Below are 21752 nucleotides of genomic sequence, written 5' to 3' on the forward strand. Positions count from 1 at the left end.
ACCAACCGGGTTATCTAGTTAGATCTTCTCAGCCTCTACACCCATTGCACATGGATCACACCTCCGGAGATCCCAACAAAGATGCACTTCTATAGAGATCACTTCCTCATGCTCACTGAGGATGGATTCATCCAACAGCCTACTTGAGTGTTCACATGTTCCATGCCATGCAGATTGCGAATGGCCAGATACAGGTTTCATCCCACCACCTCAGAGTGGAGACACATAGAGCTGAGCGTGTCTTCAAAGCCGGGAAGCTCATACAGAGACCGAGAGAGGAGAGGATCTACCGATTATGCCACACAGAGGTTGAGACGCAGGAGCATTACATATGTCGTTGCCCAATATACTATGAGATCTGCGGGAGGTTTCATTGTCTGTTTCGCGAGGGATTTGGTTCACTCTCCAGAATCATCGACTTCCCGGACCAGCGTTGCCTAGGCCTCTTCTTGCTTGAGAACCGCAGACACAGGGACACTTTCTTGAGAGAGCTTCGGCCCCAACCACCCCACCCCCTCCCTCGCCAACCAACCACCACCACTTTCTTCCGGACCCACCCAGAAGGTGGAGGACACCGATACAATGGATCTTGTGGACCCACCTCGAGCTGATCTGGAACCACCTCGAGCTGAGAGGGGTTACCTCGGACCCGGCCTCCGCACTCCAACGTGCCCGACGACCCTGGCCCCTGGGCCGTCAGCCACGATCTCCTCATCAGCTCCAAATCCAGGACTTGCTCCACCGCCATCAAGCTGCCTTTCCACGTGACATAGCTGAGGGAGACCTCTCGGCCATACTCATTAGCCCCAAGCTTTATATTTTGGAGAGTGGTATACCATCTATTGGGGGCTGATGCTGCTCTCATGTTTATTCCATGATGACTTTCCATGGACGTTTTGTATCACCCCAGTGAGATAGCTATGTTTCTGTTTTTATTTTCCATTCCATGATGAGATATGCCATGGACATTATTGTATCACTTTGGTCTCATAGGCCCATCGGGACTCTAGTAGACGCCCTCATACCCCGATTGAGGATCCACACACATGGCACACAGATGCAAAGAGCCTCTACCATATCCCTCAGCATCCGCCCATACCACAACCACAGGAATCCCACCCTACCACCTCTACTTTCTTTACCGCCTCGATGGTAGAGAGAGCTATCCGCCGGTTACAACATGGGAGATCGGCTGACCACACAGGTATACAGAGTGAGCATCTTATTTATGCAGCTGACACACTGGGACCCTTTGTTGCTCACCTCTTTAATAGGGCACTAGTGGAGTGCCTACCAGCTGAGTGGACTATGCACGCCATCGTGCCTCTCCACAAAGCGGGAGACATGCTAGACCCCAGCAACTACAGGACTATCATGATTGGTCATACATTGGCCAAACTTTATGGCGCAGTGCTCGAGGCAAAGTTGAGCTCATATGCAGAGAAAGAGGGACTGCGAGCACCACGGCAGGCTGGATTCCGACGAACTTTCTCCACTATTGACCATATATTCACTCTGAGATGTCTGATTGACCAAGCTAGGGCGCGGGAGAAGAGATTATACTGCTGCTTTGTGGATTTCCGCAAAGCATTTGACACGGTGCCACGAGAGAGACTCTTCCAGAGCCTACAGTCATTGGGGATCCCAGCAGAGATGGTTTGGGGCATCTATGCTTTATATGAGCAGGTCCTCGGGCACATACGATGCCCCGAGGGCTATCTGATGTTATTGCTAGCACCATAGGTGTGAAGCAAGGATGCCTACTCTCTTCTACACTATTTGGGCTATACATCGATGAGGTGGCTGACTTCATTGGTCACGGTGGTGGGGACAGGGTAGACATCTCAGGTACCACAGTCCACATTATGCTATATGCAGATGATATTATTCTGGTCGCTGAGTCGCGGATGGGACTACAGCACCATCTCCATGCACTCGATGACTTCTACACACAGAGGGGGCTTACAGTGAACCTTCGGAAAACCAAGGCCATGATTTTCCACACCTCAAGGCCGGTTCGACGACAAGCCATCTTCACACTAGCAGGAGGACAGGTAGAGGTGGTAGACTCATATGTGTACCTGGGGATTACATTTACGACTCCGCCAAGAAGATTTACTATGGCACAGGCAGCCAGGGATAGACTCACACGAGGGTATGCAGCTCTGGCCATGCTAGAGACAGTGTCACCAAGCACACTTCCAGGAGCCCCGCACGAAGGGGTGGTTGTTTGACACACTAGTCACCCCTGCCTTTGATGTATGCTGCAGCAGTATGGGCACCTGGGCTTGCCACCTCCACATGGTCTCAGATAGAGAGGCCTCATATTCTCATGCTCTCACGGATGATCCGTAGCAAACCCTCCGTCCCACATGACATTTTCCGGACGGAGTTTGCTGCACCTCCTATGCTAGTAGAGGCCCTCTTCCAGACGATTTGCTTCATACAGAGGATCAGAGATATGCCATCACATCCACTCTCACATAGAGCTTTCGAGGCGTCCAGGCAGCTCGCACAGAGTGGAGATAGGAGAACATGGTATTCACAGATGATACAGTGGCTCACTCAGCATGGTCTTGACATAGATCACCTGCCACCTTTCCAGTACGATATACATGCACCACACATCCAGCTCTCTCACAGTGAGAGGAACAGAGCCCTTCGGCAAGATTTATGGCAGCGATACACTCAAGAGACTTGGATTACACCCAGTCAGCCTCTACCGCCGAAGATGCTATACTACAGAGATCAGTTTATGCATATCTTAGCGGATGGATTCATACAGAGACCTGGATACATGGATGTGTACATGCCTCACAGTGCCCGAGTGGTGATTGGCTAGCTCAGAGTGTCATCACACCAGCTTGAGATTGATACAGAGACCTGGATACATGGATGTGTACATGCCTCACAGTGCCCGAGTGGTGATTGGCCAGCTCAAAGTGTCATCACACCAGCTTGAGATTGAGGCAGGTAGGGCAGCACGGATCCCCAAAGCAGAGAGGATATGCAGACTATGCCAGGAGGAGGTTGAGAGTGAGGAACATTATGTATGCAGATGCACAGCATATAGTGTCATTAGAGATAGATACACCACCATCTTCACTGGACATCCCTCACTCCGCCAGATCATGGAGTCCGCAGACCAGCGCAAATTTGGCCAGTTCTTGCTAGAGAGAGCGCCACAGAGAGACACTGCTACGGACTGATACCACAGGGAGAGGTGGGCGACAGCTCCAGCTCACTGATTTCTTCCAGAGATCTATCCCAGTGCCTATCCTGACACAGGAGGGGGTTACAACTTACACTTCAACGCGCTGCGGACCTCCGAGCCAGACGGAGACCAAGAGCACCAGGCTACCAGACTCCCAGACTACATTAGAGGGAGATCACAGAGATACGGGCTCAACATCAGCACCATATCCAGGAGCGGCTAGCTCACTTACACTCACACCCGGAGATCATGCTCTTGTATACCCTGCGCATCTAGGTTGCATACTGAGCCTCTAGTAGTAGTGCTCCATCCATCACACCCCCGCACTAGCTCAATACTTTCATAGTTTATTTCATGTTCATTTTCTCCTTTTTTTTTCTGGACATCTAGAAGACATTGACAGTTGTACATTGATTTGTCTCATAGGTCGAGTTCGGCCTCTCGTAGACGTTAATACAGCTTTCTTTCTTTCTTTCTTTCTCTCTCTCTCTCTCTCTTACGTGCCAAGCGTCCCCGACCCAGAGCACCGAGAATATCCACCACACAGAGACAGATCCATGAGATACTCCGACAACATGACATGCCATCATCATAGCCACATCTGCTATCACAAGGCCATCAGAAAGTTTATAGAGTCATGTTTCAGTTTTCAGTTTTCAGTATTCATGTTATTTTTAGTTTTTCCATGGCACTGTATACCCATGGTATCATTGTACTATCATGATCTCATAGGCCCTTCCTTCAGGTCTTTTGTAGACATAAGTATATCTTTCTTTCTCTCTCTAGCTAGAAATTCATACACATGGCGCATTCTGGAGGAAAAGAAAAGCCCAACACCCATCTCTGATACTCTCCTTTGGAAGCCTCTGCACGAAGCTTTATGATGTTCCCGAGCTGCCCACACGTCATGTGTCCCACATCCCACGCCCCACATCATCTATACTCTTCAACACTACCAATGTCAAAAGGGCTCTATTAAAGCTGCATGTTGGTAGGGCGAAAGGTCATGAATATATACCTCCAGAGCATTTCACATGGCCATCAAGAAGCTTATAGTCATGTTTCAGTTTTCAGTTTTCATGTTCTTTTTAGTTTTTCCACGGCACTGTATACCCATGGTATCATTGTACTATACATGGTCTCATAGGCCCTTCCTTCGGGTCTTTTGTAGACATAAGTATGACTTTCTTTCTCTCTCTAGCTAGAAATTCATACGCATGGCGCATTCTGGAGGAAATGAAAAGCCCAACACCCATCTCTGATACTCTCCTTTGGAAGCCTTTGCACAAAGCTTTATGATGTTCCGGATCTGCCCACACATCATATGTCCCACATCCCACGCCCCACATCATCTATACTCTTCAACACTACCAATGTCTAAAGGGCTCTATTAAAGCTGCATGTCAGTAGGGCGAAAGATCATGAAGATCTACCTCCAAAGCATTTCGCACATGGGCATCTTTTATTCGCCCCCATTCTCGCAAAACTCTTTAATAGAACCCTTTGTGACGGCCCTCCCCCCCTGCTTGAACCACAAACACCATTGTTCCATTCACAAAGCAAGAGACCCCATGGATTGAAATAATTACAGGACTCATGATTGGCCACACAATGGCCAAGATTTATGGGGCAGTACTAGAGTCCAAGATCACCTTCTTGGCAGAGAGGCATAGTCATAGGGAATGGGCATTTTTAGACTCAGGAATGTTGGGGATGGCAACATCTTCCCGTCCCATGTCACTCTATAGTCACAGGGAACGGCCATTCTCAGTCTTTTCCGTCCCCGTCCCCATTTCGCGTCCCATGTGACTATGCATAGAGGCTTGGTCACACAGTATCTAGACAAGCAGGCTTCAAGAGAAACTACTCCACACTTGATCACATCTTTACCCTACGGACCATCACAGAGGAGGCAAGGGCACGGAAACAGCATGTATATTGCTACTTTGTGGATTTCCACAAAGCCTTTGACTCTATGCCTCTGTCCTGCTTATTGGGACCACTGCAAAAGCTCCAGTTTCCACCGGACATGATATGGGGCATAGTGGCTTTATATGAGGCAGTGGCTTTTTGCAAACACGGCTTCCCACTCTCTCCAGTACTATTTAATTTGTATATTGATGAGATCTCACTCTTCGTGGACAGATTTGTGGGTGTACGCTCGCGATTGGCTAGGGTAACGGTGCCCATTCTATTATGCGCGCAGATGACATTGTTCTCATCTCAAACTCTGCAGAGGAATTGCAGAGACATTTGGATGCACTTTATGATGAGAGAGACCTCACAGTCAATCTCGGCAAAACCAAGGTCATGGCCTTCAACACATCAAGGTTACATCCACCCTATCTTTCTCATGTATGGGAGCTCTCGAGATAGTTTCATCTTATGTATACCTCCGGATCACTTATTTAAGGAAAATGCACAGTTATGGTAGTGCTACGTGTGAACAGGACCTAACCAAGGGCAGTTTTTCCCATGTGGTTTTTCCCCTTGGATATCCAGTGTGAAAGGACACTCTTATCTATTGCTTTGTACTTTCATATTATTATTATGGATGAATATATGTGGAAGGTTGACTCTATCACCTCCACCAATTCTCACTCTCAACAACTGTGTACTCTAGTCTATCTCCATCTCTCTGTGGCTGTGAGCTGAAACCCTAACTGTCTGACTGTGGCTTTCCAACATTTGGTATCAAAGCTTGGCATGCTTCTCTTCGTGGTGGACAGCTTATGTTCGTGGCTTCTCTGAGGGGACCCTGTGCAGCATATTTCTCTCCAGCCCCACCTATGCCCTGCAGCATTGGCCGACAAGCTTTGCTCAGCCCCTCTGGTGGGCGAAAGTGTGGGGTGAACCACTGCCGCCGCCTAACTGGGCGGTACTAATGCAGGGAGAGCCACCACTGCCCGGCCAATGGGCGGTGCTGCAACCTCAACAGGCGGCACTCAGCCCACTTTTGGGCTTACATGGCAAAGGCCTGTTTTGCTTGCAGTTTTGGCACCTTCAACACATCGCTGTCACCTTGTCGTGCCGTCTCCGTCCCCTTGTTGTCGCCATCCCATTGCCGTCATGCCATTGCCGGCGGTTCCTCACCAACCCAGCTACCATCGTCGCCCGCCAACCTACACCCGTCCAGGCAAGTCGCCACCTGTGCCTGTGGTAGCTCCGACCAGCACGTCGTCGGTCCGTCACCCAGCACCTGCTCTCTGTCCATCAGCAGTCGCTCTCTGTTCAGGATACTGTCAAGGTTCTACAGATCTGCATCTTTGAGTCTCTGAATTTTATGAAGCTTTCAGCTTACAGGTACAACACTACAGAGCGCACAAATTTTGGGGCTTTTTTTGAAATTCATGCAATTAAATACAAATTGAGGCCAAAACTGTATACAACTTTTGGGGCTTTTCTGAAGTTCATGCAATTCAGCACAAATTGAAGCCAAAATTGTATGCAAAATTTGGGGACTGGACTGAATACCCAAAACGATGAGCATCTATGCCTTTTATAGGCCTTGGCATTTACTGGTGAACTGGCCGACGGCCAGGTCCTGGACAAAGTCCATCAGTTTTGCTTCAGCCAACAGGTGATTAATTCCTCATAAATCTGGCCAACAGCCCCTGACTCTTCCTCCACCAGTTCTTCCCTGCCCAATACAGCAACACATGCTCCTGATCTGGCTCTAGTTTAGTTCTTTATCTTGTTGCCCCTTCAGGATTAGCTATGGGTTAAGCCTGCACATGTCTTGCACATGGCAACGGTGGTAGACACTGAGGAGCACTACCTATTCAAATGCCTCCTATACTATGATATATGGGGAGGTTTCACTGTCTCTTCAAGGAGCAGTTCGCCCCCCTCACATGGTCAATGCATTACAGAGATCAGAGGTGTTTGGACCTCTATTTACTAGAGTTGTGTCATCATAAATAGACCTCGTTGAGGCAATAGACAGAGAGAGGATTAGCAAGATATCTATGACACACTTCTTTGAGCCCCGATTTTGACAGATACTCGCCGTAGGTGACATCCAAGGGGATAAATAGACCGTGGAAAGGACAATCGAGCTCACCAAGAGTGCCTCCTAGACTCAAGACTTGCTAGCGCCTCATACACGCGGAATTATCAGGGATCGGGCACAGCCCCTCCAAAGAGCCAGACACCCTTGCCCTCCTAGATCTTGACCATCATCCCTTCAGCTCCAAATCATGGATATACCCCAAGCGGCACTGCTCAGGCAGTGTACATTCCCATGTATAGTGTAGTAGAAGAATGTTCATACTACCCAAGTAATGGACATTCACATGTATAGTGTAGTAGAGGAGAATGAGACATGATGAGCCCCACTAGTTTCACTAGCCACATTATTCATTGTACATGTAGGTCCGGCACAGTACGTGGGTCTATTTTCTTTTGGCATTTTTGGTTTCCATGTTTATGATCTTCAGTTTACATAGACCCATTGGGTCTTTATGCAGAGGCACAGAGGCAGACCCTAGAGACCTCAGCCCACCATCATGAGTTTCTTTCATCTGACCCAAGATAGAGGCCCTCGTTGACAACCACAAGATAGCCTTGACCCCAATGCCCCTGCTCGGCAAACCAGGCAATGCCCACTGACAACACATGTGCCACCACACCTCTCAGGCATCTCCCTAGACAGAGCGATTCAAGTGGAGCGAGGTAGACACCTGAGACCGACTGGTCCGAGGAGAAGCTCCACCCAACAAATTCAAATCCAAGAGATCCTCCAAAGATACAGGAGTGCCCCTCCACAAGCGTTGGATGTGGAGAGCCTCACCGAGTTTGATCCCCTCACATTGTACATTGTAGCATTGTACAAGTGGTACCTATAGAGCCATTGTTTCTTCTCTTAGCTCCAGTTGGGTTTTTTTAATCATGTTTTTTCCATGACATTGTCAATTTATGGACACATTGTAACACTCTTGGTCTCATAGACCCTTTGGTCTTTTGTAGACGTTAATAGAACTCTCTCTTGTTGTAACTTTGGTCTCATAGGTCACTTTGGCCTTTTGAAGACGTTAATATAACATTTCATTTCATTTCATTTTTCTCGTAACACTCTTGGTCTCATAGACCCTTAGGTCTTTTGTAGACACCGATACAGTGGATCTTGTGGACCCACCTCGAGCTCCTCCAGACCTACCTCGCCCGAGAGGGGTTACCTCAGACCAAGCCTCCACACACCAACGTGCCCGACTTCGGCCGTCAGCCACGATCCCCTCATCAGCTCCAGATCCAAGACATGCTCCACTGCCATCGAGCTACCTTTCCACGTGACATAGCTGAGGGAGACCTCTCAACTATACTCGTTAGCCTCATGCTTGATATTTTGGAGAGTGGTATACCATATACTAGGAGTTGATGCTGCTCTCATGTTTCTATGTTCCTAGTATTCCATGATGAGTTTCCATGGACAGTTTTGTATCACACCAGTGACATAGCTATGCTTATGTTTTGTTTCTGTTTTTATTTTCCATTCCATGATGAGATATGCCATGGACGTTATTGTATCACTTTGGTCCTATAGGCCCATTGGGTCTTTAGTAGACCCTCTACATTGCTCTCTCTTTCTTTCTTTCTCACACACACACACACTCACACACATTAGAGCTACACCTATATAGAGAGGTCAAAACCCATGCCTTCATAGCCACCCATCACTATTTTCTTTCAGCTAGTCTTTGGATGGAGATACTCGATGACAACCACGAGAGTCCTCGAAGTCAGAAGACCTCACCAAACAGACTAGGCTACACATATTGTCAACACAAAGATGCCTCAACCACCACGCCTCGTAGGGGTTAACACTGGAAAGAGCACTCCAATATGTCTGATGCGTAATGGTCTGAGATGACTCTCTATATGAAAATACCAAATCCGAGAGATCCTCCAGAGACACAGAAATGCTCCACCACACATGCAAGGGATGTAGAAAGTTTGTATAAGGTCACAAATGGAGAGGAAATACATTGATCCTTGTTGGCCAAATACAGGGCTCGTATCTAAGATGCACAGTCCTCCCTTTCTTTAGCTAGGCAGTTTTTATCACAACATGTTTCAGCTAATACATGGATACATTGTAGTGTTCTCATACTCATAGATGTTTACAATTTTAAAAAAAAGCTCAATTGTTTAACTTTATTCCATCACACACTTACTCCATGGATATATTATAAGACTTTTGGTCTCATAGACACTTGGGTCTTTTGTATAGTCTCATAGGCACTTTGATCTTTTGTAGAAGTTGATATAACTCTCTCTCTCACACACACAATCAGACAAACACTACCTGTGTCACTACTTCAAAACCAGAGGCTGATCATGGAGGAAATACATGTGAAAGGGTCAACTCTCTTCATTTATGGGGTTCGTTGCATGCCAAGGTTACAAAATTGCACCAGTTTCTTGGATGTTAATAAAGCAATGGCCGGAAATGTAGTTTTTCCTTCAGTGTATTGCGCAGAATTTAGTTCCCAAAGTATGTTTCAATAGGAGGCTGTTCAAAGGGAGAATCAATCATTGAATCCATGCATTGAGTTGCTAGAAATTTGTCTAGGAATACATGGCCAAGGAAGTACAGGAGTACACACGTTTGAGTCAGCAATTTGAGAAGCGCCGTCTATTTTTTAACTCCTTCATCCATAGAAGTGCTTTGAATTTGGCAGAGGGGTTTGGTGATTCATCTAGGCAGATGCACTAATGGGTAGAGCTATTTCCATGACTTCTAGAGGGAAGTCTATTAGGAGTGTTCTCAGCAAAAGGATTCTCTTCAAGGACCGATGCTTCGTTAAGAAGTGCTAGACCTTCATCAAGAGGTGCTTGATCAGAAGTTTTGTCAAGCGTTTGCAGGTTCTTGTGTTGACAAGACAGAGGGTGCAATGTTAGCCTTCAAAACGGAACACACAGTTGCCTCACAATGCTTTAGACATCCAGTACCTTTGGTGAGACATGTTCTGCATGGCACCCACATGGCTTGTGTGAAAATGGTATTTTTCCCAGCCCTAAAAGGGGATTTTATCTGATTTTATTCGGGTTTTTGGTCTCTTGCTGCTGGCCGACAGCTGTCCAGCATAACAGCGTATATAAATGCATCGTTTCCTATTCAGCATTTACCACAAGATATTCGACATCATATTCTGGATCTTCTGCTGCCAGCCTACCTCTGCAGCAGCCTGGATCCTCATCACTTCAGCGTTTTTCTCATGCAGCTCACCTTGGGAGTCAGGACAGCAGCCCACTCTCTACTCCATCACATCAGAGTTTTTTCCTGCAGCTCACCTGGGGACAGCAGCCCACTCTCTGCTTCATGATCATCACATCGTTGGGACAGGAGCCCTCTGCTCATCAGCTCACATCGTTGGGACAGCAGCCGTCTCTACTTATCTTCATTCGACATCGGGACAGCAGCCCTCTCTGCTCATCATCATCATTCGACCTCGGGACGGAAGCCCTCTCTGCTCATTTGACATCGACTCGGGATGGCAGCCTTCTCTGCTCCTCACCACCCCTCAGGTATTGCAGCACCCTCGTCACCAGAGCCTACACCACTCGGGACGGCAACCCTCTCTACTATTCACCACCCCTCAGGTACCATAGCACCCTTGTCACCAGAGCCTGCACCACTTCACCTTCCGCTGCCCACTACAGATATCTACCACCTCGGAGTGCCTCTGCATCCATCGACCCAAGCCTTCGACACCGACCACCTCTCAAAGTGCCTTCGCATCACATCAACACGAGCCTTCGTCATCGACCGAGCTTCAACTCCAACATCAGCTTTGCTTCCTCGCCGGTCCTCTCCTCAAAGTCTCCTCACATTAGAGAGCCTCTTGTACATGATTTCATTCACCATCATACATACACTCATTCACCCATTTCATGCTGTGTTGTTGATTTGCTCTGATCTCTCGTCGTCTAGTCCATTTGCCCTCACATGGTATAAGAACAATCATGGGCAAAGGGATTGAAGACCTCAGGAGCACACGGCATGGATCGTCTACCCATGATTCCAGAGGACCAGCCTTTGTCTCCACATATTGATTCTCCTTACTCAGATGTGAATCACACAAGCAATGCGACTTCTCACTCAATGATGAACCCCATTCAAGGTCTTACATTGGGAGACAATCAGCCTATCTACATCTGCTCACCCTCTACACCTTTGCCATCATGATCTTTCTCTCGGAACTTATCAGACTTTGCTTCCAGAGGGGGATACATTCCTTTTGCTAGTGTGTCAATGTGGGACCGTGGTATTCTTCTTCTCTCATGGTCCCCTTTTGGCCTGCGAGGGGGTGTGTGAAAATGGTATTTTGCCCAGCCCTAAAAGGGGATTTATCTGATTTTTGGTCTCTTGCTGCTGGTCAACAGCTGTCCTTGGACCGACCGGCAGCACAACAGCAAATATAAATACATCATTTCCTATTCAGCATTTACCACAACATATTCGACATCATATTCTGGATCGTATGCTGCTGCTGCCGGCCTACCTCTACAGTAGCCTGGATCCTCATCACTTCAGCGTTTTTCTCATGCAGCTCGCCTTGGGAGTCGGGACAGCAGCCCACTCTCTGCTCCATCACATCAGCGTTTTTTCCTGCAGCTTACCTCTGGACAACAGCCCACTCTCTGCTTCATCATCACATCGTTGGGACAGCAGCCCTCTCTACTCATCAGCTCACATCGTTGGGACAGCAGCCCTCTCTACTTATCTTCATTTGACATCGGGACAGCAGCCCTCTCTGCTCATCATCATCATTCGACATCGGGACGGCAGCCCTCTCAGCTCATTCGACATCGACTCGGGATGGCAGCCCTCTCTGCTCCTCACCACCCCTCAGGTATTGCAGCACCCTCGTCACCAAAGACTGCACCACTCGGGACGGCAGCCCACTCTGCTATTCACCACCCCTTAGGTGCCGCAGCACCCTTGTCACCAAAGCCTGCACCACTTCACCTTCCGCTATACCCACTACAGATATCTACCACCTCGGAGTGCCTCTGCATCCATCGACCTGAGCCTTCGACACCGACCACCTCTCAAAGTGCCTTCACATCACATCACCGCGAGCCTTCATCACCGACCGTGCTTCAGCTCCGACGTCGTCTTTGCTTCTTCGCCGATCCTCTACTCAAAGTCTCCTCACATCAGAGGGCCTCTTGTACATGATTTCATTCACCATCATACATACTCATTCACCCATTTCATGCTGTGTTGATTTGCTCTGATCTCTTGTATATCTGGTCCTTTCGTTCCTTTGCCCTCACAGGCTAATGTACAGCTCGAGACAGCTGCGATTCTAGTGGGGGAGAATGTGACCCACCCACACTATTTGGACGGACTATGTGCCAACAGCCAGCACGCAGGCACCCGAGTAGACCATACAATTGTATGGGCAGGTCAATGGCAGATCGGATGCAGGTTGGCTACAGCAGATGCACGTCAAACAGCAACCTTGGGCCTGGTCAAGCAGGCCAACCCCTAGAAGTTACCCGAAAATGCCCTACAAATAGGCATGCCTCCCCTCCCTAATAATGAGTCAACGATCGAGCCTCCTCCTTCAGCAGTCGAGCAGCCAGAGAGGGTCTTCGCATGCGTTTGACGGCAGGAATCAGCAGAAGACAGCCAGCAATTGGAGAAAGCACTATCTTCTGTCAACTTGGGCTCTTCCTTCTGATTGTTGATCCCATTTGTAACTTTCTGATGCTATTTGTACTCTTATCTCTTGTATAGATGGGCTTGAAATCTCGAAGTTCATACAAGTTACAATAGATTACTCGTGAGTGTGTGTGTGTGTGTGTGTGTGTGTGCGCGCGCGCGCGTGCGCGTTTCTGTGAGTCTTCCATTGTACTTCTTTCTCTATTAGCACACTCATAGCACTAGTAGGTCTACATTTCAAACGCACTTGGTTGGTGATCGGTCATTCTCACCACAGCCCTATTTGAACTCAATGTTGCATTTGATTATGGACCTCTACGACTTTTCCTGTACAAATGCTTGCCAGGCAATGCCAACTATGCACTAGCTGACCCTGGAGATGTTAAAAACATGTTGAAGTGCTGCACTTTGGTGTGTGTGCATTAAATAAATGTACACATTGGTAGAGCTTTTAACTAGACAAGCAACCTACCTTGAACCCATAAACATCATCATCTGTCACATAGGAGAGCTTTATGCAACAACCTTATGCGCTCCTATCATTGCTTGCAACATAAACGCAAGAAAATTCCCACGATTAATTCAAGCATTCACTGATGCAGCTGGCAACGTATAAGTATGTGTGAGATAGACGTGACGTGTCTTTTATTTGACATGTCCAAATACCTTATGGAGCTTTTGCAAAGAGACCCCAATGTGTTATCCTTGATTATTCTTGGTGGTTGGTGGGCTATGCTGATGAAACTTCTAAGTTGCATTGTTTACTTGGCATGTTAGTGGGCTCTCAAGAAGTCACTGTTGCATGATCCTCACGGTACAGGGACACAGTGCAAGGACAGAAGTGCCACATAAGGAGATGGTGATAATAAATGGTGACAAGAGAAGGATGCCACATGGCACAAGGAAATGGTTACACATGGGATCCACGTGGCAGGAGGAGATGGTGACACCTAAAGGCATGTGCATTGTGCATTGTACCCATAAGTACTCATTTGCAGAAGGAAGAAATGCACATTCAAAATTCAAATTAAATGATTTGATTTTTTTATTGGAGATTATGATGCCAGGATTAGAACCCTGTCGGTAAGCCAGGGTGTGCTGGTGAAATGACTTGATTTTGCCGGGGTGCCTTGCAAAATGTGTGAAGTTAAAAGGTGAAAAAGTTTACCTTTAGAGGAGCCTGTGACGAGGACGTTGAAGGGAGGAGTCTTGGCCTGTAGGGAGACAGGGCGGGCCGAGGAAGAGGTGTCCAAGTTGGCGGCTCGCAGGGCGATGGAGGAGTGCTTTCCTATGGAGATGAGAGCTGGGTTCCCTGTTGTGGATACTGTTGAGATGGATTGCAGATGAAAAAAGCGAGCAGAGATGGGTGCTGAGCTGCACAAGCTCGCACGCCACACACAGTCCAGGGCGCTTTGTGTCGTAGCGGCAGCCATTGCCAATCCTGCCTGCTTAGCTCACCTTGCTTGTAATGTTTGTATATTTTATGCATTTTATTTAATTGCCACAAGGATAAGATTAAAAATGAAATGTGCCAAGGCCCTTTCTATATGGACTTTTGTACATATAAATTTTGGTTTTGAATTGTCCCCCTTTTTTTTTCAAAGACTAGTGGCCTTACCCGTGCTTCGAAAGTCTCTTCAAACCTCCAAATTCAAATTCTACCCCAACCTCCTCGAACCTCCTCCCTCCTCTTCCTGAACCTGCACGTTCTTACCACGTGGCGGCTTTGTGAAACCGTTCCTTTATGTAATATAGAGATGCCTACAATCATTCATGTGACAACACGTGATATGGTCCTTTGCAATGTTATGGGCTCCTTACATGCATCTCCCCATTAAACCACCCCCTACCCTCTGGCACCCCCCGCACAACAAAGAGGTAAGGCTAGCCCCACTGGGCCTTGGGCCATCATACCACAAAAAAAAAGGACATTTGCTTAGGGGGAAAAAAACTATTTACTTTTCGAACGAAAATAAGGAAACATTTACTTAAAGAAAATCATTTAGTTAGTTTACTCAACTAAATTAAGTCATGCTCAAAGAACATAATGATTAAAGCGTTTTAAAAAATACCCCCATGAATGTATACACAAGGCTATGTTGGGGTAAACCTAGGACCATGTTAGACTTTCCCCATTAAGACAGAAAGCAAAAAAGTCTTTTATATGCTTGAATTATCACCTGGCTCCCTCTTTACAAAGAAGACAAGTAGAAGAACCCTCCATGGATTGAGAATTATTATTGCATGAATCTAGAGGAAGAAGTGATAAGCAATTATCGAATTACACACTAGCATGACACAAGGAGAACGTTCCACCCCTTTTATATAAACCTTCTATATAACGCACTAGACATCGGGCACTTGTGTATGTATTTCCTATCTTCTAGACTTGATTATTGTTGTAATGAACTTTGCTTTATCTCTTAACCTTAATCCACTTTATCCTTGCCCAAGGCATTACTTGATTAATTTTATCCTTACCAAACTCACAGTCAACTAGCTTTGGTTGATTTATCCTTGCCAAACTCATAGTCAACTAACTTTGGTTTTGTGACGTTCCCATTTATTTTACAAGAATCATCTCCTCTTAAAATTAAAGTGGCATACATAAGTTCACCTTCCTAAACTCCACTTGAGCATGTTTCTTTATGACTTGAAATCTCTATGTAGTAGGTCCATCATTAACTTGATTTGTGTCAAAACACACCATTGCCATGGTGAGTCTCTGGAGTTTAACTTAAGCCCTTATATCCTTCGTTTCCTTTTAGCACTAAGGACAAGTAACATACACATACTACATAAAACTACACCTTCATAGGGACTTTACTCCGATAGTAAAATCAGGTTTTCAAGCATGACTCACACAAGTCCAATTGTATATATGCTCATATTGTAGAACTACATTATACAATTTTCCCATGTCCATGTCATTTGTTACTTGCATTATTAGGAATGCTTTTCCAACCCATAGAATTGCTACTGGCAATATGACAATCTTGTCCACAAATTAATGCTTGTCAACTAAGAACTAAGCACTCATGCCACTTGAAATCAATAACTTCTTCCCATAACTTCTTTGCATTAATCGATTCTTTTACTCATTCTCTATAAAATCAAAATGAAGGTAGTAGGCACACGCACACGCACACGCACTCTCATGCATGTACATAAAATCGATACACACCCAATCACACACATGCCCGTGCTATATACACACCCACAAATGTGCACGTACACACAATGCACATGATGCACATACACACACTCGCATGCTTACACACACACACACACATGCACAACACACACATAGATATACACATGGAAATACGTGTGCATGCACACACTTGAACCTCCACACACACACATACACGTGTACATATGCATACACACACAAGCGCACATGCATGCGCATACACATACACACATGCATGTCCACACACATAGGCAAACATATACTGTCTTGCATATGCATACATACATTGATGCCGAATCTCTTGTAATTATATTTGTCGCTTGTGATTGTATTTATGCTTTCTCTTCTGCTCTCTTATGTGTATTTCTTATGTGTTACACTGGTGTATGTTGCGTGCATAACCAAAGAAACCTCACTAGGTTATTGGGCAGCGGTCTCCCAATAACACTTTGGCGACCATGATGCGTCTTGCTTTTTTTACATGTTTTGTTTTTTGTGTTTTTTTTTCAATTTTAAGTCTGTCATTTTTCGCATGGCCAAGAGAGCCCATGTCAACATGTGAGTAACGCTGTTTAGCGCGTCTACACTCGGGCACTTCTGTTTGATAAATCCAGCTCGGAATCATCACAGGATGATGATTATGAGGATGCATCAATAGCCCAGGAGGCAGGACTAGAACTGTTAGGGGCCCTCCTATAGTTCGTCCCCAACAACAGCAAAACTAAACTTAGAGGAGGATTCTAAGGAGACGAAGAGTCTGTAACTTGTCCATCCTCTCTGGATGTTGAGATCTAACCACCACTCCCCACCTCTGACACCCCCTCCTCGATTTCATCACTCTACAACATGCTTCCACGACCAATAATCACGGTAAAGTATCCAAAAATATCCAAGAAATACACAAAGAATGCGGATGCACACATTATTCTCTTTCACAATGCTTGGTGTGTGAATGTCCCTGAGCTGATTGATCATGAAGAAGGTAACTTTCGTATCAACCTTACAAAAGAGTGCGGCTCTCTCGGTTGCTCAATATGAGTATGCTCACTTTCCGACCTATGATGCAATTAGGGATGCCTTTCTCGAGAGGGATGAGACCTCCATGCATGTGTTGGATAAGTTATGCTGGATGAACCAGAAAAAGTTGACGATGGAAGACTATGCAGCAAAGTTTCGGAAGCTTCTTCGAAGACTAGATGCAGTCATTGGCCAGTTAGAAGAGATTCTTAATTTCTACTTCATAAACGAATTGAGTAAGCAATTAAAAAGGGCAGGTGTAGATCTCGCAACTCTAACTCTGGAGCAACTGGTTGACTCAGCACTGAGGGAGCAGAGAGTGTTGGTGACATCTGTCAAAAGCAAAAGCAAAAGAAAATCGAAGAAGTACACTTCCGACTCTTCAAATGAGGAGGAAGATTCTAATGTCTCAAATTCAAGTGAGAAATCGGAGGATGAGGAGGACACTGCAAGACATGGTCAAAGAGCAAGAAGGCAGGAAAGCGGCCAAGGAATTTGGCTGCGGCTATGGCTCAATTGGCTGGTGAAGGAGTGAAGTCCCCTCAAAAGTCCAATCGAGCACTTGGTGCATGAGATGTTGGAATCACAGCCATGTGGCTGAGGAATGCAGCTTGAATGCACTCAAGTGTGCCATTTACAGGACTGCCACACACAACATTGATGCTTGCAGATACAATGGAAAGAGATCACCTCAGCCCAACAACTGCAGTACAACCAGCCCCAGTTATGGTGGCAATTCAACCTGCCCCACAGATGGCTCCACATGAACTATACAGAATCCCCATTTACTATTAAAATACCAGATCAATGTAGAGTATAGCCGCTCGAATTGATCCGCGAATTGATAATGGAAGTCTCTCTGGGTTTACCTTCCAAATTGCAGTAGTGGTGCTCCGAATGGAGGACATCAAAGGTACCTACCCTTTGTTACGGGGCAGACAAGCATGGATCAAGCAGGATTAGGATGTGGATAAGATCACCATCCTTAGAGGTAAGAAGAAGGTTTGACTATCAATGGGCTAGCCGCAAGAAAGTGGAAAACCCATCTTGGCCAAAAGTAGTCAAGGGAGTAAACATGGTGGAAGGATTGGATCTGGAAAAAAGAAGAGGTATACCTCCAGCAAAATGCCAATCTGATCAGCTTATTTGAAGTTGATGTAGTCAGCATCACTACGCTCTCCAAGACCTCCACCCCATGCTAGACCTTGATCTTATGGAGCTAGACAATAGATGTGCTTAGAAATTTGTTTTTTTTTTCTTGCATAATATAGCTAATATGAAAAATGTTACTTTTGGCATGTCTTGCAAAAAACAAACATAGTGATAGGTCTTGGACAAATATCTTGAATCAAGGTTGCTTGGACTTGGTCAATATTGAAAAGGAAGCTTTCTCCCTCTTTTTTTGCAAAGCTTGAGCCATCTTTTTACTCTTAAAAATGGGTGTGCTTCAATATGTAACTATTGTAGAAGTCATGGGCTATAAACCACATGCTTTTCATCCTTAAAGAAAATCCATGTGGAGGCTAATTCAAGTGGTGATTTGCATTCAAGTTTTGGCCCTTGTTCACACGTAGGTGGTCATTTTGAGCATTTTGGTCATTGTTTTGACAACAGAATGTGGCAGGTGAGAGTTAGTAGAATCCATTGGGGCAGGTGGATTCTCTAGATGAGGCCCAAGACTATTTCAAAGGATTGGCCAAAGATGACAGTGTACCAGACCTCGTATACAGAGGTAGACTTAAAGATGGTCCGAGTCAGTGCAAAATTGGATGATGCTTTCCGGGAGGAGATTCAGGGATTACTCATTCCTTTAAGGAAGTCTTTGCATGGAGCTACACCAACATGAAAGGGATTAACCCCTGATTTTACCAACATTGGATCAATCTGAAGGAGGATACAGTTCCGATTATATAGCAAAGATATCGAATGAACCTAAACTACGCCAAAAGGGTGAAGGAGGATCTAGATAAGTTACTGCATGTCGGATTCATATATCCAATCGATTAAGCAACTTGGTTGTCCCCAATTGTGATTGTCCCCAAGAAAAACCAAAACCTTAGAGTTTGTGTGGACTACAGGAAGCTTAATGTCGCAGCCGTAAACAGACCCCTTCCCTCTTCCATTCATAGATTCTCAGTTGGATGTAGTAGCCGGCCATGAAATGTATTCCTTCCTGGATGGATTCAGTAGCTATAGTCAAGTCCAAATGGCACCAGAGGATCAAGAAAAGACAACATTCATCATCGAACGGGCTGTCTTTGCATCCAACGTGATGACTTTCGAGCTAAAGAATGCTCTGGCCATGTTTCAGCGGATGGTTCAAGAAATTTTTGATGAGCATTTGACAAGCTTCATGTGGGTGTTCATAGATGACTTTAATGTCTTCAAGAAGTCACATTAACACCTAACGCATTTGGCATTGTGTTTGTCAAAATGTAGAGGTTCGAGATTGAGCCTAAACCCAACAAAATGTGCATTTGCAGTCCAGAGCAGAATGCTCCTTGGTAACATAGTGTCTTAAGAGGGCATTATAGTAGACCTAGCCAAGGTGGAGGTGATTCGGAAAGCTCTAGTTTCGACAAATGTGAAGGAGGTGAGAAGATTTTTGGGGCATGTCCAATAACACAACTGGATGCTTTGGCACATGGCACATGGCACATGGCACATGTAGCAGTGCCATTGAAGCACACCAACCTAGAGTGGTTGGAGGAATGCGACATAGCATTCAGTCACCTTAAGCTGATGTTGGCAAAAGCCCCCATTGTACAAGCGCCCAATTGGGAATTACCGTTCCATGTGTTCGTGGATGCATCAAATGTGGAAATTGGGAGTGTCTTGATGAAGAAAACTGACAAGAAGTGGTCCCGCCCAATCTACTATGCCAGTTGGAGATTATCATATGCGGAGCAAAACTACTCCACCACTCATAGGGAGGCACTCGGGACGATTTACTCGATCACCAAGTTCCGCCACCACTTGCTAGGTAGCAAATATACATTCCATGTGGATCACTCTGCATTGCTCTATCTGGTAGATAAGTAGAGTTTGGCAGGAAAATTGGCTTACTGGATGTTGATCATATAGGGAAGCACTCAAGACGATTTACTCGATCACCAAGTTCCGTCACTACCCTGCTAGGCAACAAATGTACATTTGTGGATCACTCTGCATTGCTCTATCTAGTACATAAGTAGAGTTTGGCAATAAAATTGGCTTAATGGATGTTGATCCTATAGTAGTTTGAGTTTAGCATAGTGCACACCTTGGGAACCAGCCGCCATATAATGGCGGACTACCTATCTCGATTGGAGATTAGTGAAGCTCTGATCGACATGGCCGATGATCTACCAGATGCGGAGCTATTTGTAGCCGAAGCCGTCGTGTTGATCCCTTTGACCTGGTATGATGAAATGTTATTACAATTTGTGGCCACAGGTCTGATGGAGCATAACCTTTCTCGGGACCAAAGGATGCGGCTGGCTATCTGAAGTCGGAATTCCCAAGTGATGGTCGGACAGCTGTACAAGAGGGGCATTGACTAGATCCTCCGTTAGTGCATTCCACTTCATGAGTAGGAGGCTGTCCTCCAAGAATCCCATAAGGAGATCAGCGGGGCGGCCACTTTGCAAGGGAGGTGACTGGGAGGAAGGTCCTCCAAACCAATCTTGGCAATGGTACTAGGAGATGCCTATAAATTGGCCAAGCAATGTGACATGTGCTAGAGGCTCGGTCAGCTGAACAGAGATCGAATGCCTCACAATCCGATCCTTCTGCTAGAGCCATTCCAGAAATGAGGACTCAATTTTGTGGGTCCATTTAAGTTGCCAGCCCGCTTTACTAGTAACCAGTACATTCTGGTGCTCTCACGGACTACAGTATCAAGTGGGCGGAAGCAACAGCTCTTAAGGACAATACATCCAAGTCCACCACCAAGTTCCTGAATGAGATGATCATCAGTAGGTTTGTATGTCCAATTGAGCTGGTTAGTGATCAGGGCAAACGTTTTATGAATGATGTTATCCCGCCAATTGGTCATCCAGCACTTGATTATCCATAAAAAGTCCACTGTCTATGGTTAAGTGAAGTCAATGGATTCTCAAGAATCTGGTGAATGAAAATTGCACATATTGGGATGAAAAACTGTATTCGGCATTATGGGCATTCTGCACTAAGGTCTCTACAAGGATGATTCCATTCAAACCAGTATATTGCACTAAATCAGTGCCAATGGAGTTCCTGGTACCCAGTCTCAAGATCGCCATAACAGAAAAATTGAGTCTAGAGGATTCCCTTCAGTAACGTTTGGATCAACTCATGCAGTTGAACGAGGACAAACTCACCAGTTTCTTCGTTACCATAGTGATCCAGAAGAGGAGGAAGAAGTGGGTGGACCAACATTCCAGGTTTTAGCTGTTTGAAGAGGAAGATCTGGTCCTCCTGTTCCAATCATGGATGGGTCCGCATCCGAGGAAATTGAAGCTTCGGTGGGGTGGACCATTCTAGATAGTAGAAAAGTTCTATGATGGAACCTTTCGATTCAGAACACTCACAGGGGAGCAGTTCTAGAAGCTAGTGAACGGCTACCACCTTCGACCGTAAAACAGGACGATGCCACCGAAACCTTTCATTAATGAGGCGGTGCCAGTTATCCACTA

General features: G+C 46.0%; 1 protein-coding gene across 5 annotated transcripts in view; it reads right to left on the reverse strand.

Annotated features, from left to right (window-relative positions):
- The window catches only part of NOL (NYC1-like protein), an 83276-nt gene extending 68904 nt beyond the window's left edge, over positions 1-14372 (reverse strand). For 3 of the 5 annotated variants that reach the window (XM_086788325.1, XM_086788324.1, XM_086788322.1), the window contains exon 1: positions 14056-14370. In XM_086788325.1, coding sequence (XP_086644451.1) covers positions 14056-14320 — 265 coding nt within the window. In that variant the 5' untranslated portion in view covers positions 14321-14370. Of the gene's footprint in view, positions 1-14055 lie in introns of all 5 variants that reach the window. The other 2 variants (XM_086788327.1, XM_086788326.1) reach the window with 1 other exon arrangement.
- Positions 14373-21752: the final 7380 nt, after the last annotated feature.

Source organism: Cibotium barometz, chromosome 52 (genome assembly GCF_041138505.1).
Source record: "Cibotium barometz isolate CiBa-2024 chromosome 52, ASM4113850v1, whole genome shotgun sequence".
Taxonomy (NCBI): Eukaryota; Viridiplantae; Streptophyta; class Polypodiopsida; order Cyatheales; family Cibotiaceae; genus Cibotium; species Cibotium barometz.